This window comes from Anabas testudineus, chromosome 17, assembly GCF_900324465.2.
Source record: "Anabas testudineus chromosome 17, fAnaTes1.2, whole genome shotgun sequence".
NCBI lineage: Eukaryota > Metazoa > Chordata > Actinopteri > Anabantiformes > Anabantidae > Anabas > Anabas testudineus.
The window spans coordinates 17,279,525-17,293,317 of NC_046626.1; the positions used below are offsets into that span (position 1 = coordinate 17,279,525).

The following is a 13,793-nucleotide window of genomic DNA, read 5'->3' on the forward strand; positions in this document are numbered from 1 at the left end:
GACAAAGCTGGTGGTGTTACTTTGGTGTTACTTAAAAAATCCCATAAAAAGACCAAAACCAATGTGGAATTAATCCTAATGACAGTCTGTGTTAAAGCTGACAACATTTATTTTAAATTCAAAGTGGAAAATAAAATATTTGATCAGTATGATTGGATCATGGTTCGTAGCTACTGATTGTCTGTCTTTTTTACCAATTATTATTTTACTTTGCTTGTTCACTTTTTTAAGTATTGTGCAGTACTTGAAAATGACTTAGTCTCGTGTATGTAGCTCAATTAAACATAAAAGACCTCTTGTTACTCCAACCGGTAGAGGCAGATGGCCACCCACCCTGAACCTGGTTCTTCTGTTGTTGTTTTCCTCTCCACTGTTGCCTGAATACATCATTCTCTTTATGTAGTTCTATTGTTAGTTCTTAAACCTTACATTGCGAAGAGCCTTGAGGCGACTTTTTTGTGTTGTGGTGGTATAAAAATAAATTGAACTGAAAATGCAGTCAGGGAAGTTGTTTCAAAATAATCTGCTGGACACAGTTGAGAAAAAAGAGAAAAACACAAATCCAAATATGAAACAACTGAATTCACAGGATCAAATCTCATTCCTGTGTTACAAAAGAATAAAAACAATAAGCTTATTTAGTCTCTGCTGTGATAATTTCTGTAAACAGACTTTTCAAAATGGTCGCCATGCTTTAAGTAGGGCTTTAACAGCAGCGTATTATGCTTCAGCCCATGATTATCACCTAGCTGGGGACTGTAGCCTCATTGAAGATCATATACTACTCATAATTAGCATGAACTAACTTGTTCTCTAAAGACAGTATGGGTTTAAGGTAATAAGTAACTACTGTATGAGTATGAGCAACTTGAATCAGTTTGTTCGAGATAGACGTGGACTGGATCTGTCCCTCTGGACTCCAACCACTAATGGGAACCAGACAACAGAGCGTTATTATGTAGCTTGTATGGGAGGAGAGTTGGAGGAGGGTGTAGTGTGGGGGATGAGTGTAATAAAGGGGGCACAAGTGTCCAGCTGGCTGATAATGAGGTTGTCTGCACCCTGCGCCACTTTCCGCCCTTCAGTATTTCACTGTCCCCTTGTGTGTGTCAAAGGGTTCACAATAGGCTGGTAATAAGAGGGAGGGGCGTTTGCCTCTGCACACATGCTGTCTTTGTGGCTCGAAAATGGTAGGAGGGGAGTCAATAAAGGAGAAAGTGAGACTTGAAATACTTTGTCATCATCAAATCCCAGCAGAACGGTGTAAAAGATAACGAACTCTGAGCTCAGGTGGCAACAGAGGCCCACAGTAATCTAGAGAGCTGTTACCTGGACTCAGCCCAGATGGTGGTCCACGTGTTTTCACCGGGGCCACAGCTACAGTACCAGCTACATTTCCTGGAGCTTTTTGTTGTCTTATCTCTTGAGCATCTCCATTAGTACAATTAGTTCTACATTAATGAAGCGCACCAGAATGACTGGGACGTGGCTGAATTCCCATTCACAGTCCTGTCTATGATATAAGCAACGACACACTTTGGTTAAGGTTAAGAAAAGATCACGGTTGTGTCTGAAGTTTTGATGATTAAACCTAATCACAGTTTTCTCATAGTTTAAAGCATGTGTACAGACACAGCTGTAACAATGTTGTAGTCAGTAAAAATATATATTGTACAGTAAGATCACATATTTAAGACAAGAATGAAAATGACGTGCGACTATTGCTGCGTCGTTTTGCCATAAACATAAAATATATTACATTACATTACATTTATTATATTAAATGTGATAATTAAAGGGATATTTAAAGTCCTAGGTCAAAAGATTAAGATTTAAGACATTACACAGGAAGAGGAGGAAACTGTCACTAAGAAGTCACGGCATTAAAGTATAACAAGCTGTGTAGGCAGGTTGGTCTTGATCTTTATTGCTGAAGTCATCATTTAATCATGACTATAGCACCAGTTTCTATCTGCCTCAGAAAAGGAGTTTTTAGCTGAAAAGCTGTAACAACCTCCTGCACACTTCCTGCTCAGCACCAAACAACAGACACACACACACAGTCAGTGATTAGCTGGTGAACATAATGGAGCACTTAGCACCTGAGAGGCAGGAATTTCCCTCAGGAGTTAAATTATGAATAATGGACTTTCGTTGGTTAGATGCCAAGAGACACAACTTGAAACAAATAATAATGTGGTTCCATATCTGGAGGACGTGGAAACAAGCAGCTGATTCCTAACAAGTTCACCACATCAGCTTAAAAGGTGGTTAACTGTCAATATCGTGTTCACGGTTTGTTTCCACCGTCCCCAAGTGGCGCAAAAATGAGTTATTGCAGGTCTAAACGTTGGTGCTGTTAGACTTAAAATTTAGTTATTTGTTCTCCACTGGCTGCTACACTATTGTACTACTACTGAGCCCTATCTGTGTGTCTCATGTACTACTGTTCTTTCTGGCCAAAGTAGTGATATTTCACTGAACAATATGTACAATTTATGTTCTGATGCAGCATCGTCTCATCCTGCTGCTGTTGGCAAGAGCGTGGTGACAGTTCTCTGACTCAGACGGTCTCTGACCCTGGCCATGTCAAATGAACTTTTTTTTAAGTCCATCAGGCTCCACAGACACCCTGTAGTCTCATCTCTGATCATGGGCACACACTGTTTTTGACATGAAGAACTGCAGACTGATACAAAACATGTGAGCAGGCCTGGATTACAGTGAGAACTGATGCTGGATGAAATTAAATTGAAGGAATTTTTTTGTATTTTCTGAGATTTTATAACAAAAATTACTGAATTAATTAATAAAATGTTTGGCATAAAGGAAACAAGAACTGTAAATATCAGTTTTTAAAAACATTTGTCTGAAAAGTTAAAAAAAGTATTAGATTAATTTTCCATTTTTGTGCTAATCAAAAAAATATCAAAAAATCTAGAAGACGTTTAATGTTGTTATGGATGAAATGTCAAATCATAAATGATGAATTCAAGTCTAATATTCACTTTAATTTTCTCCCTGTTTGGTTTAAACTGATCACAGAGGGAATTATCTGGCTCCTTGGTTGCTAATTCTTCCACTGTGCTGGAGTCGGTGATGAGGTGATGAGGGGTTTATCAGCACTGTTTGTAACTAAACTGCTACTGAAAACATGTTAATTAGAGCTGAATTTGGAAACAATCTAACCAAAGATGTATCGTACAGTAGCTTAAACATACATCTAAGTAGAGCTGCTGGGTGACTTTCATATTACATGCAGCCATCTGATCCACTGTTGACATCAAATTATGTTTAATCGAGCTGCATTAAGGTGAGATGGGGGCACATTGAGGTGGCTACTGAACCTCCTGTTTGTTCCACCAGTAGCAAAAATCCCCAAAGCTTGGAAGGGATTCTCCACCCTTCCTCTTCCTGCATAACAGAGATCAATCCTGACATCTTCACGCTCACTCTAAAACCTTTGGCTAGACCGAAAACATTTCTGCTGAGGACTATATTTCACTCAGGGCTACGGCCCCCAACGCACTACAGGGAGCTCTACTTTTCTGATGTCCTGTCTGTTCCCTGTGTTTGAAGGAGAGGTGAGAAACACAATGACTCAGCCTGAGTTACAGCCTGCCAAGCTGCTGTCAACCTCCCTAAATATAACTGCTAATACCATTTGTTACAGTGGAGAAGAAAAGCATCTGAGAACACAGCATTGGATGGGAACTGTGTGCTGTTCTGCTGTTTTCAAATCTAGGCTAAGCTGTGAGATGATGTGAAGATGTTTTTCTGGAACTGTATCCTTCATAACCACATCTAGAGCTACGTGTCTATTGCAACAAGTTAAGATTATGCTTATTATTCTTTAGAATAATGAAAATATGATTTATTATTATTATATACTGAAGTTAATCATGCCAAAAACAGCTCCCTTGCATTTCTTGCATCATATTTTTACTTCTTACTGAAAAATATCCTTTGTCTGTTTGGATGTTTCTACAAAAAGGCAGGAAATAGCATTTTAATACACTTAATACACAAAACTGGGGTTTTAAAATTAACATTCAATGAGAAACCCAAGTCAGGATTTTCTGTAGACTGTGTTCAAGATAACTAAAAACATTTTTCTGAACTACTTTAAAATCAGACACGCTTTGATCAGTGCAACAGCGACTGCTTCAGGATGTTGTGTGATTTTAAAGTAGTGCTTTGATACTTCTGCAAATTAAAACTGTTTTTGAACACATGTTCATGTGTATTAAAAAAAAAACCCTGTCCACACAGAGGAAGAATTTCATTTTTCAAGGGTTTTAAACTTCAAAGGAGAGCACGTCAGAATTTGATTGCTCCAGGGTTTCATGCAGAATTGATGGTTTTGAAATTTTTGAATTTGGTTTGTGTGGGTGCTTATAGAGCGACACAATCAGTGCTGCTTAAATGATCTGCAGCCTCTTTAAAAAGCAATAAAGTTGCGGTGTGTTACAGTATGTGGCCTATAAAAGCTGCACAGCTGCTTCGTGACGACGGCTTTGTATGGATGTGTGTCACTGCAGCAGATTTTGACTAACATCAGAGTCCCTGCGCTACTCCTCTCCTCGCGCCTGCTCTCCTTCCCATTGGTGCAGTCAGACACCAGATACTAACTAGGTCAATGAGATGCCTTCAGTCTCTTCCATCAGAGCCACGGCAGAGCGGGGGAAGACGCGAAGGAGAGGTGAGGAGCAGAGCAGAGAAGCGAAATGGAGAACGAGATAATACTTGAAGACGAAACACATCTTCTGCAGAGATGTTGCGAGAAGGGAGCGAGAGAGGAGCACGAGGCAGCTGCCCTGACATGAAACAAATGATGTCTGCAGTGAACCTCACTCCAGCATTGCTGATGTTACCTTTTGAGAATGCAGGCAATCCCTTCTCAAACCTTTGTAGTAGTGAAACGCTGCAACAGAGATGGAGCTACTGTTCAGGGATACCGCCAACTCCTATTTTTACACAAGTGTGAAAATACTGTCAGTAGGGCTGTAACCAAACCAAACTGCAAAATACAGTCTCATCCACAATCTCATACTGCATATTGCTTTGACAAACAAACACTCTTAGGAGTCATATAGGAGGGTACAGACCAAATGACTGAGGTTACAGACAAAATAGTCTTAGCAGTACTACTTTATTGCTTAAGTAAGACCCATGGCACGAAGCAGAACTCATTCCAAGTGCCTCACTCTGTATTTGTCTACACTGTTTATAGTTGTACTATTACTGTGCCTCCTTGTCCAGGTTGTATCCACACACATACCCCATTACATTTTTAGGTGAACGCTTACACACTCTCTACTTATCATGACAATGTCTCCAGAAAGTCTCCAACTTTACTCCCCTCCTTGGCTCTAACTGCTTGAATGTCCTAAACATATTTTATGGCTCCTCTCTCCACACAGCAGAGGAGAGGAGAGCAGAGGAGAGCAGAGGAGAGGAGAGCAGAGCACACAGAACAGCAGCAGGACACCATAAGTCTTTCAAAATATATATGCAGTAGGTCGAAAGAAGTGCACACATTAAAAAATAAACCCTTATTAAACAAGAAAACCCATATTTGTGCAGATGTTGTTGATTCTGTTGTGTCAGTACCTGAGTGTAAGTGCATTGCTTCAGATTTATGAGCCTTACTATGACTGTTCGATTACAGCATACAAGGAGAACAAATAACAAAGTATTTGAGCGTTAAGGTTGAAGGACTTGTTGTCTCAGCTAACTCTCTGCGAAAAAGTGATGAGGCACGTTCTCCGACAACAAAAACGGGTTTCACTGGTACAACATTTTACAAAATAAAGTCTTTCTTTAACAACTTTTCTGCATAATCGTATGCACGTTGACTTCGCGTGATGCTTCCGTCTGACAACAGTGGAACTATGACATGAGGCATACCTGGTGTGCACTGAGGAGGAAACACAGAGCACAAAGGATTATCATATTACTGTAATGAAAGATGATTTCATCACAAGGGACTGGAAACACCTAATAAATCACCTGACACTCGTGTTATGCAGGTTGACATTTCATTAGTTCCATTTCATTACACGTATCAGTAGGCCTTTCTTCAAATGTCAGAGGAATGAAAAATCTCTCGACCGTCATACTGACCACACAGTCGCAGCGGCAGTAATTTGTTCCTCAGGCCAGCACTATAACAACAGAAGGTCCTGTCGAGCAGCCCTCCTAAACTGTGTAATATCAGTAATATCTGGAAGCATCACAGGCACACAGAGCCTACATCTGACATCTGATTACAGCCACTCTCTGCCACTCTCCCTCTCTGTCTCCTGCCCTCCCCTCTCATCACAGGGCACGCCAAGCTGTTTTATAACAGGCCCTCTTGTTGGATTAATCCACGCAGGGGTGCCAATCTCTGGGCCAGAGTCACACTGTGTAGCCTCTGATCGAAGAGAACAGGCACGGGGACGCGAGGAGATGGGCTTTAAAGGGCAGAGATGCTCAAACTGTCTGTGGTCAGTAGGAATATTTGACTTTGATTTTTTATGTTTTAAAACAAATGCCACTTTATTAATACTCACAATCATAGTAGATAAGGAAAGATGAGCAGTTGATTATCGACTACGTTATGAGGTCCTTTACTTGACGTTTCCATTTACAATTACAGTGGAACTGAACTTATTTCTTAGAGTTCCTGCAGTCACCTGAATAATTACAGTACATTTTATAGAGCGGTGCTTCAACTTCTAGTGGCAACTATTTGCTTGTAGATTAACTTGTGTACTTCTCCTGCCTCTGACTCTAATATAAGAAATTGTTTTCATATAGCTTGTTTAACTGTGAAATATTAAAGGAGCTTGTTTTGTATTCAAAATGTATTTTAGCATTTAATTTTAAAATCAAACCTGTGCTGTTCACAGCGTAACATTACAGCAGCTTTACAAGGTCAAACTGAAGCAGAAAAGGGAAAGAAACAACCCATCAGTCCAGTTGAACTACATTCTTATCATAGCGCCTGCTCCTCCTCGCTCCTCTGTCACCGACACGTATCTCTATGACTGAACTACTCCACGAGCAGAGGGCAGATTCTTAGATTCAGTCAATTACATTAATCCCTAACTAATTGGTTTTAGCATGTTTGTAAACACTCTTTCATCGTAATTGTTAAACTTCCTCACAGGAAAAAGTCCTGGACAAAGAAATTATGGATTCCATGAAACAAAAAACTGAAAATGTTGCAGTGCTGCATTATAATGTTAAGATCTAGAGAGGACTTGTGTTTTTCTGGGACAAACCTCAAGGGAACACACAAAAAAGAAAAACTGCAATAATTTGGAGCAGCCACGAGCTGAGCGTCTTTCCTATCGCCTCCACTATTTCTCTGTGTACAGCGAAGCCTGTGTCATTGTATGGTCGTTAGTATCACAATGCTGTTCAGAAACGAGGAACTGGAACCAGCAACACTTGCTATTACTGCAAATAAAAAACACCCTCATGTGAAACACTTCACTTTGCATAAGGCTGCAACAAAAACTAGAGATTGCATGTGCTGCAGTAGCACGTCCAGACTAGACATGGATTTTCTGTCTCTGTCCCAGTGCAGACATCTTGGTCAGGTGCTGATAAGTTGCCTCAGAAAACAACAATGTTGACGGTTAAGGTCATAAGAATATAGATTGTAAACCAGTAGAAGACGCGTTACGAGCGCAGGCAGAGGCTTGTAGGAGAAAAACAGAGCCAAGCACAAGCTGGGAATCAAACCAAAAGACACACATGATGATGATGACAGTTAAAAAGACACGGTGTCATACAGTTGCCAAGAAATAGCCCAGTTTCAGTACTAACTGCTGTGGTATTAGCCTAATTTCCCTTTGTTGCCTGATGCCATGTTACCTGCTGTTGTCAAAAACGATTAGTCTAAGCAGCTCAACATGAGCAGCACTGAGAATAGATTTCGTTCATCTTATTACCTGAGAAGACCTTACTCGACTCCTATCCCAGAAAACACCGTCTTTACTGAACCACATGAGACAAACAATACAAAATGTTCATAGACAAAAGTCTGAAACCTAGAAAACTACTTATTTTGAACTAATTAGAACAATCTGAACTGGAAGTATGTGTGTGTGTGTGTGTGTGTGTGTGTGTGTGTGTGTGTGTGTGTGTGTGTGTGTGTGTGTGTGTGTGTGTGTGTGTGTGTAAACCTATAAATACAGTAACTGCTAGTCAAACCCGATCTTTCAAAGGGTTTACACACACTACTTAATATGTACTCTTTAGACTATTTACATGGTTAAATATCTGCTTTCAACTTAAACATGGTTAAGAACAAGTAGTTGAGCGTCTTTCCAGTTACACATTCACAGGAACTGGTTTGGATTTAATTGTTGGCCTGAGGGTCAGAAACACTCCTGAGCTGTGATTGCAACACAAGATATACTGAACACTACTATAGATCTATGTGAAGTAGTACTCAGTGGCGTTGATGTAGTATTTGACAATTTGGTAATGAGGAAGCATCTAACCTACCTGTAGTTCATCACTGATTACTGTATATGTGCGTGTGTGTGTGTGTGTGTGTGATGTGTAATCTCTGCATCATTGCACAAAGCAATTGTTTTTGAAAGGGCTCTCCGGGAGGGGAGGGACTGATGCATTGAATTCACTGTAATGACCTTGCTGATCAAGACTGTGATCACCATTTGAATTTAAATGACATCCCATTAACTAAGATTTCCCCTCGACACTCAATACTTGTAGTCAAGTGTGCACCGAAGTGCCCAACATGAAACCATATGGAGGAAATTCAACCAGCGCACTGACAAAATCAGTCATAATTATACCTGTTGCCATTTTCCCTGATGACAAATGCACAACAAGCCCCGAGCGAATTCGACAACCAGCGAAGGTTTCCACAGGTCCACGTATTAAAAACAGTAACAACACGTTGGCTTATTTAAAGGTTTTGTATTCATGTAAGAAAATCTCTGTTTACCGAGATGAAAACACAGCTCAGTAGGTTTGAAAGCGAACGTGTGGGGGTGACCTGGAACGACACCATAATAACTAGCACTTGAGCGTCATTATCCTCTCACCTCTTTGGTCCTCTCCAGCTCATTGTGCAGTGCCTGTTTGGAAATCTCCACCTCGATGATCTTTTGTCTGAGCAGCTCGTTCTCATCCTCAGCTCGGCTGCGTTTGTCCTCCACGCTCTCCAGCTCATTGTGCAAGCGCACCGACACGTCTTTGGCCACCTGACACCAAGAACAAACATTTATCTACATAATACAAAACGAGTCTATGAGCATTTTATCTCATGTTCTTTAACACAAACCGTTGTCACTTAAAGTCCACAGCTGCATCCAAAAATGCAACCTGTACTTATTACACGGAGAGGAAGCCAAACATCAATTCTGTGCAGAAACATGCGCGTTGCAGGATTTAAAATCTACAGTAAATCTCCATAAATGTACAAATATACACTGAAAATCTCTTTTTTGGGATAAGGTGTTGGTACAGAGTGGTGCTGTGTCAGTAACTAATTATCTTTGGGACCTTAAAATTAGAGCTTAAGCTCTGGAAAAGCTCTGCTTTTTATTTACCGTTTTAATTTTCCACTTGGTTTTATTGCATGTCAATTATTCAGTTATTGTCATCAAACTGTTTTCCACGGTTTCCCGAACAGCAACAAGGTGCTATTTATCACCTTTTCAAGAAACCTCTACTCTAGTTAGAACTGGATTTCATTAGTCTGGGTCCAGTGAAGAGCTTCAGAACATCAAGATGACTCAACACTGTGTTTTACCAGGTAGTAATACTTCAAATGTTTTGATATATAAATTACAAAATAAAAGCCCAAAGTCAGTGGCTGTGGCATCTGGTCAAGGCCTAATATAAAGAAACAAACAAACATAAGCGCATGCTGTACTGTAGAAACGCTCCCACAGACCTTCAGGTCCTGCTCCAGAGTCCGGAGCAGCTCTCCATCCACGTGGCCGGTCTGGGCTACCCGCAGGCTCTTCTGCTCGGCTTTCCGTAGGCGGTATTGCAGGATGCGGCAGTTCTTGTTGGACCGGTCCAGTTCCTTCCGGAGCTCCTGCAGCTGGTAGACCTCCTCTTCCAGGTAGCTGTCTCGCATCTCCTCCATCTCTGCCCGCAGCTCGTCCACTTCATCCTGAGAGACAGCAAGAGAAATACAGAGATGAGCTGTTACTTTGATTTGTCAACTGTTTTAAGGTCATAGATGATGACGTGGGTTAAAGTTTACAGGTAACATCCACCTATGAATGATAAAATGACAACAAAGGTGATATAATATAGTTTTGTAGTAATGCTGATGTTAGTTGGCTCTAAGCTCTCTGAGAGGACGTTCTTGGACTGGACACTTTCATTTTGTCCATCTGCTCTTCACATGAAACATCCTAGTTTGGAAAAAGGCAGATTTATCTGTGGTACTGAGATAAAGCGATGGTTTGACTCCTATCCCAAGGAATCCGTGTGCTCAGTAGATTTCCCCTGGGATTAGATATTTCACAGGCCTGATTGGCACCTGATGAAAAAACAAGTGGATACTGAAAAGTGGTGGTGGAAGAGGAAAGAGCGTGTCAATTAATGAAAACTAAATCTATCCTCGTTTAAAAAAAGCACAGAGCCCATTGTCATCTGAGGAGGGCCCTGGAGGAAGTAGCTAATGACCTCGAGCAGGGTCGGCCCAATCGATGGCCAGGTAAAAAGCAGAGCCAGCAGCAGGACAGCATCCTGAGACGGAAGCTGTTCAGCAGCAAACTCTATTAACTGCTCCAGCAGTAGACATAAAAATAAAGATCTGCAAAATGGAATTAACATGCTGATTACTTCATTAGTCTGCTGACAATTGAAGCAGCAGGTAATTTGGCAAAATGACAAATTTTTGACTGTTCCAGCTTTTCATATTTTAAGATTTGCTGCGTTCCTGTTTAATTATATATAAATATTAATAATATTTGTTTCGAGAACTGATTTTTGGACAAAACAAGCATTTTTAAGATGTAAGTTTTAATGCTATTTTCTCCCAATTTTGTGCTCAAACAATAACTTTATTGATCAAACTGTGAGCAATAGATGATTATCTGATAATTGTTTTCTCAAATCGTCAAAAAACTGATTAATCTATAAAATATTGTTGTGTTTGTCTTGACTAACTGTCTCAAACCCACGACCCATGACTCATGACCTTTGCACCTCCAGTTAAAAACACAAAATACCTGAAACATAATCTATAACAGGACAGTGAGGGATATTTTTTTAAAGGTGATAAACATGTTTGGCCAAGAGCATAAGAGGCAGCAGTAGCAGAGACTCCCTGAGACGTTGGTGGGGGAGTCACCTCTGGGACCCAGCTGGCACCTCCACATCCAGGCAGGAGGTTGCCTGAACCCCCCCTACACACACACGGGACATCTGACTGTTATCAAGTCCTCTGGGATAAAGCCATTACAGCGAGAGCTGGCAAAGCTGATTAACTCTCTTGTATTTGCACCGAGCCAGAGACGGACAGGCGTGATCAAGTTTGAAATAATACTCAGTAATATGCAAATAAACCTGTCTCCCATCTGGAAAGAAAAGAAAAACTGCAAAACTGTTTGCCGCATTATCTGTTTGCCTCCCCTCCCCAACTTATGGGGATAGCCTACTTAAAGAATGGGGGCGGGGGGGGATCCTGCATGAAATCTTCAAGCAGGATCTTGATGCAAAAATACACTGATAAGAAACTACAGTTAAGAAAATCCCTGTTAGGATTCATCTATTTCCCTCTTAGACGTCCATATTTCCTCTGGCTGATGTCAGTGCACACATTAATTTATTTATTCAGGTTATATACAGATTTAAAAATGTGTTGACTACTTAATAGAAGTTCAAATAAAAAAAGGAAAATGCTAAATAAGAGTGTGTGAGCACATCATCCCATGAAGACAATGAAGTGTCTGTGTCCCAAATGCAACAGAGGAGACACTATGTTCTACCAAAACAGACTCTGATGACTTTGACAGCTCGTTTTTAAAAAAAGGTTGGATTTAAAATGCACCTTGAGGTGAAGCAACCTTCAATAAAACCCCCGTCAATAAATAAATAAGACGACGGTGATGGATGAGGAGTCGGAGTGGGACAACACGACAGCTGGGCATCCAAAGGGGTGCGTTTGGTGTCATTCTGATTTATACTCGGTGTTTGTGCGGTCAATTTGTGAGTAAGTGAAGGTTGCTCAATGACACACAACAGGATGCTGATGAGGACCTAACCCGGGAACCTCCAGGAACAGGACAGTTTGTGGTCTTTGAAAACCAGCTGCTCCTGTAGCCCACTATAAAACCACATGAGGCTCTAACAAAATGAGGTGTTTTTTAAATTGAATTTTGAATATGAGCTGATTAAACAGGTCTCTCCCTCTCCCTGGACTTCATATCCACTTGCTCAGACTTTACCTTGAGGTAGTCGTTTTCAGATCTCAGGTCTTCAATTTCCCGCAGCAGGTCCTCCTCGGTTCCGTCCTTGGTTCCTGGCAGTTTGGTTTGTGCGCCTGTTGAGGGTTTCTCCTGCTTGTGTCTCTCTCCGTGCGTCCCCGGAGCGAGTTGAGCCTGAGACATGCTTCCCTTAGCGGAGGAAGCCTCGGTTGTGCGCACCGGAGCCGCAGCAGCCGGCTGCGCTTCTCCACGCAGCGGATTATCTGCTGCCGTCTGGTCCCGGTCACTAGAGCCGGTACCGGACTCAGCGTCGCTACTAGCGGCCGGTGCCAGCCTCTGCTCGTCCGACAGCGGCTCGGACGGGCAGTCGGACAGGTCCGAGCTGCTGTCGGTCTGGCTGACGGGGCCAAGAGTCGCTCCGGTGGGTACCCGGATGGGAGACCCATGGCTGGGAGGCCCCGAGGACCCCGAGGCTAGTTTCCCCTTTTTGCCTTTAGCGAGGATCGGGCTGCTGGTGCTGTCCGGTTTGGTGCTGGCGGCTTTGGGCTCAGCTGCCGCATGCTGGGGCACCTTCGTGGGTTTTTTCGCGACAGCTGACTTGGTGTTACTTTTTGCCGTGGCTGGTTTCTCCTTCGCCCCGGCTGTGTTGCGCCTGGAGGTGCGGTTCGGATGGGCTGAGGACACTGTGGCAGACGGATGCTGCTTGTTGAGTTTGGGGGATTTGGGTACGATGGCAGGTGGTCTTGTGGAGCGGGAGTGCACATCCTTGAGGAACGGTCTGGCCGGCGAAGGCGCACGGTTCAGTCTCTTCTTCTCCAGCTGGTGGTTCTGCGGTTTGGTGTCGCTGCCAGAGCCATTGGAGCTCTCCATTATACAGAAGGACGATGAAGGAAACGATCAATCCACAGCGGAACCGCGGAACAGCTCTGACATGCGCCACCAGTAGTACAGTCAGGTTTCTCTACCTTCTTCCTCGTCAGGCTGAGGATGCGCATCCTGCGTTGAGCTGGATGTTTTACTCCATCCTCTCTGCATTCGCCAGGTTGTCACTGCTTGAAGCCCCCTTGGAGGAAACACTGCAATAAAACGGATTAGTGGGACGGATGGGCTGGCAGACAGGTTGCATCTGCAGACAGGGATTAAGGCTCAAGTTGGGAAGAAAGGAGTCAGTCGGAGCCTTCTTCTTCCTCTGCAGACCTGGTCTCCATCCCTGTGTTTCACCGGGCCCCCCCGTGTCTCGAACCGCCTCCCCACTCCTTCCTATCTGACATGTAAGATCTGCAATCGCTGCGGTGTGAGGCTCGACGCCCGTGATTTTTCTGCGGGGCGCATGCGCTGCAGCCTCGCAAGCGCCCAAGCACACCCCTTGTTTTCTGT

At 42.6% G+C, this 13,793-nt stretch overlaps 1 protein-coding gene across 7 annotated transcripts in view; it reads right to left on the minus strand.

Annotated features, from left to right (window-relative positions):
* The window catches only part of LOC113171613 (microtubule cross-linking factor 1), a 49,177-nt gene extending 35,391 nt beyond the window's left edge, over nucleotides 1-13,786 (minus strand). For 4 of the 7 annotated variants that reach the window (XM_026374091.2, XM_026374087.2, XM_026374086.2 and 1 more), the window contains exons 1-3: nucleotides 12,438-13,785; nucleotides 9,926-10,150; nucleotides 9,072-9,230 (exon numbers count right to left, since the gene is read on the minus strand). In XM_026374091.2, coding sequence (XP_026229876.1) covers nucleotides 9,072-9,230; nucleotides 9,926-10,150; nucleotides 12,438-13,286 — 1,233 coding nt within the window. In that variant the 5' untranslated portion in view covers nucleotides 13,287-13,785. Of the gene's footprint in view, nucleotides 1-9,071; nucleotides 9,231-9,925; nucleotides 10,151-12,437 lie in introns of all 7 variants that reach the window. The other 3 variants (XR_003299719.2, XM_026374085.2, XM_026374089.2) reach the window with 1 other exon arrangement.
* Between the last annotated feature and the right edge of the window lie 7 nt (nucleotides 13,787-13,793).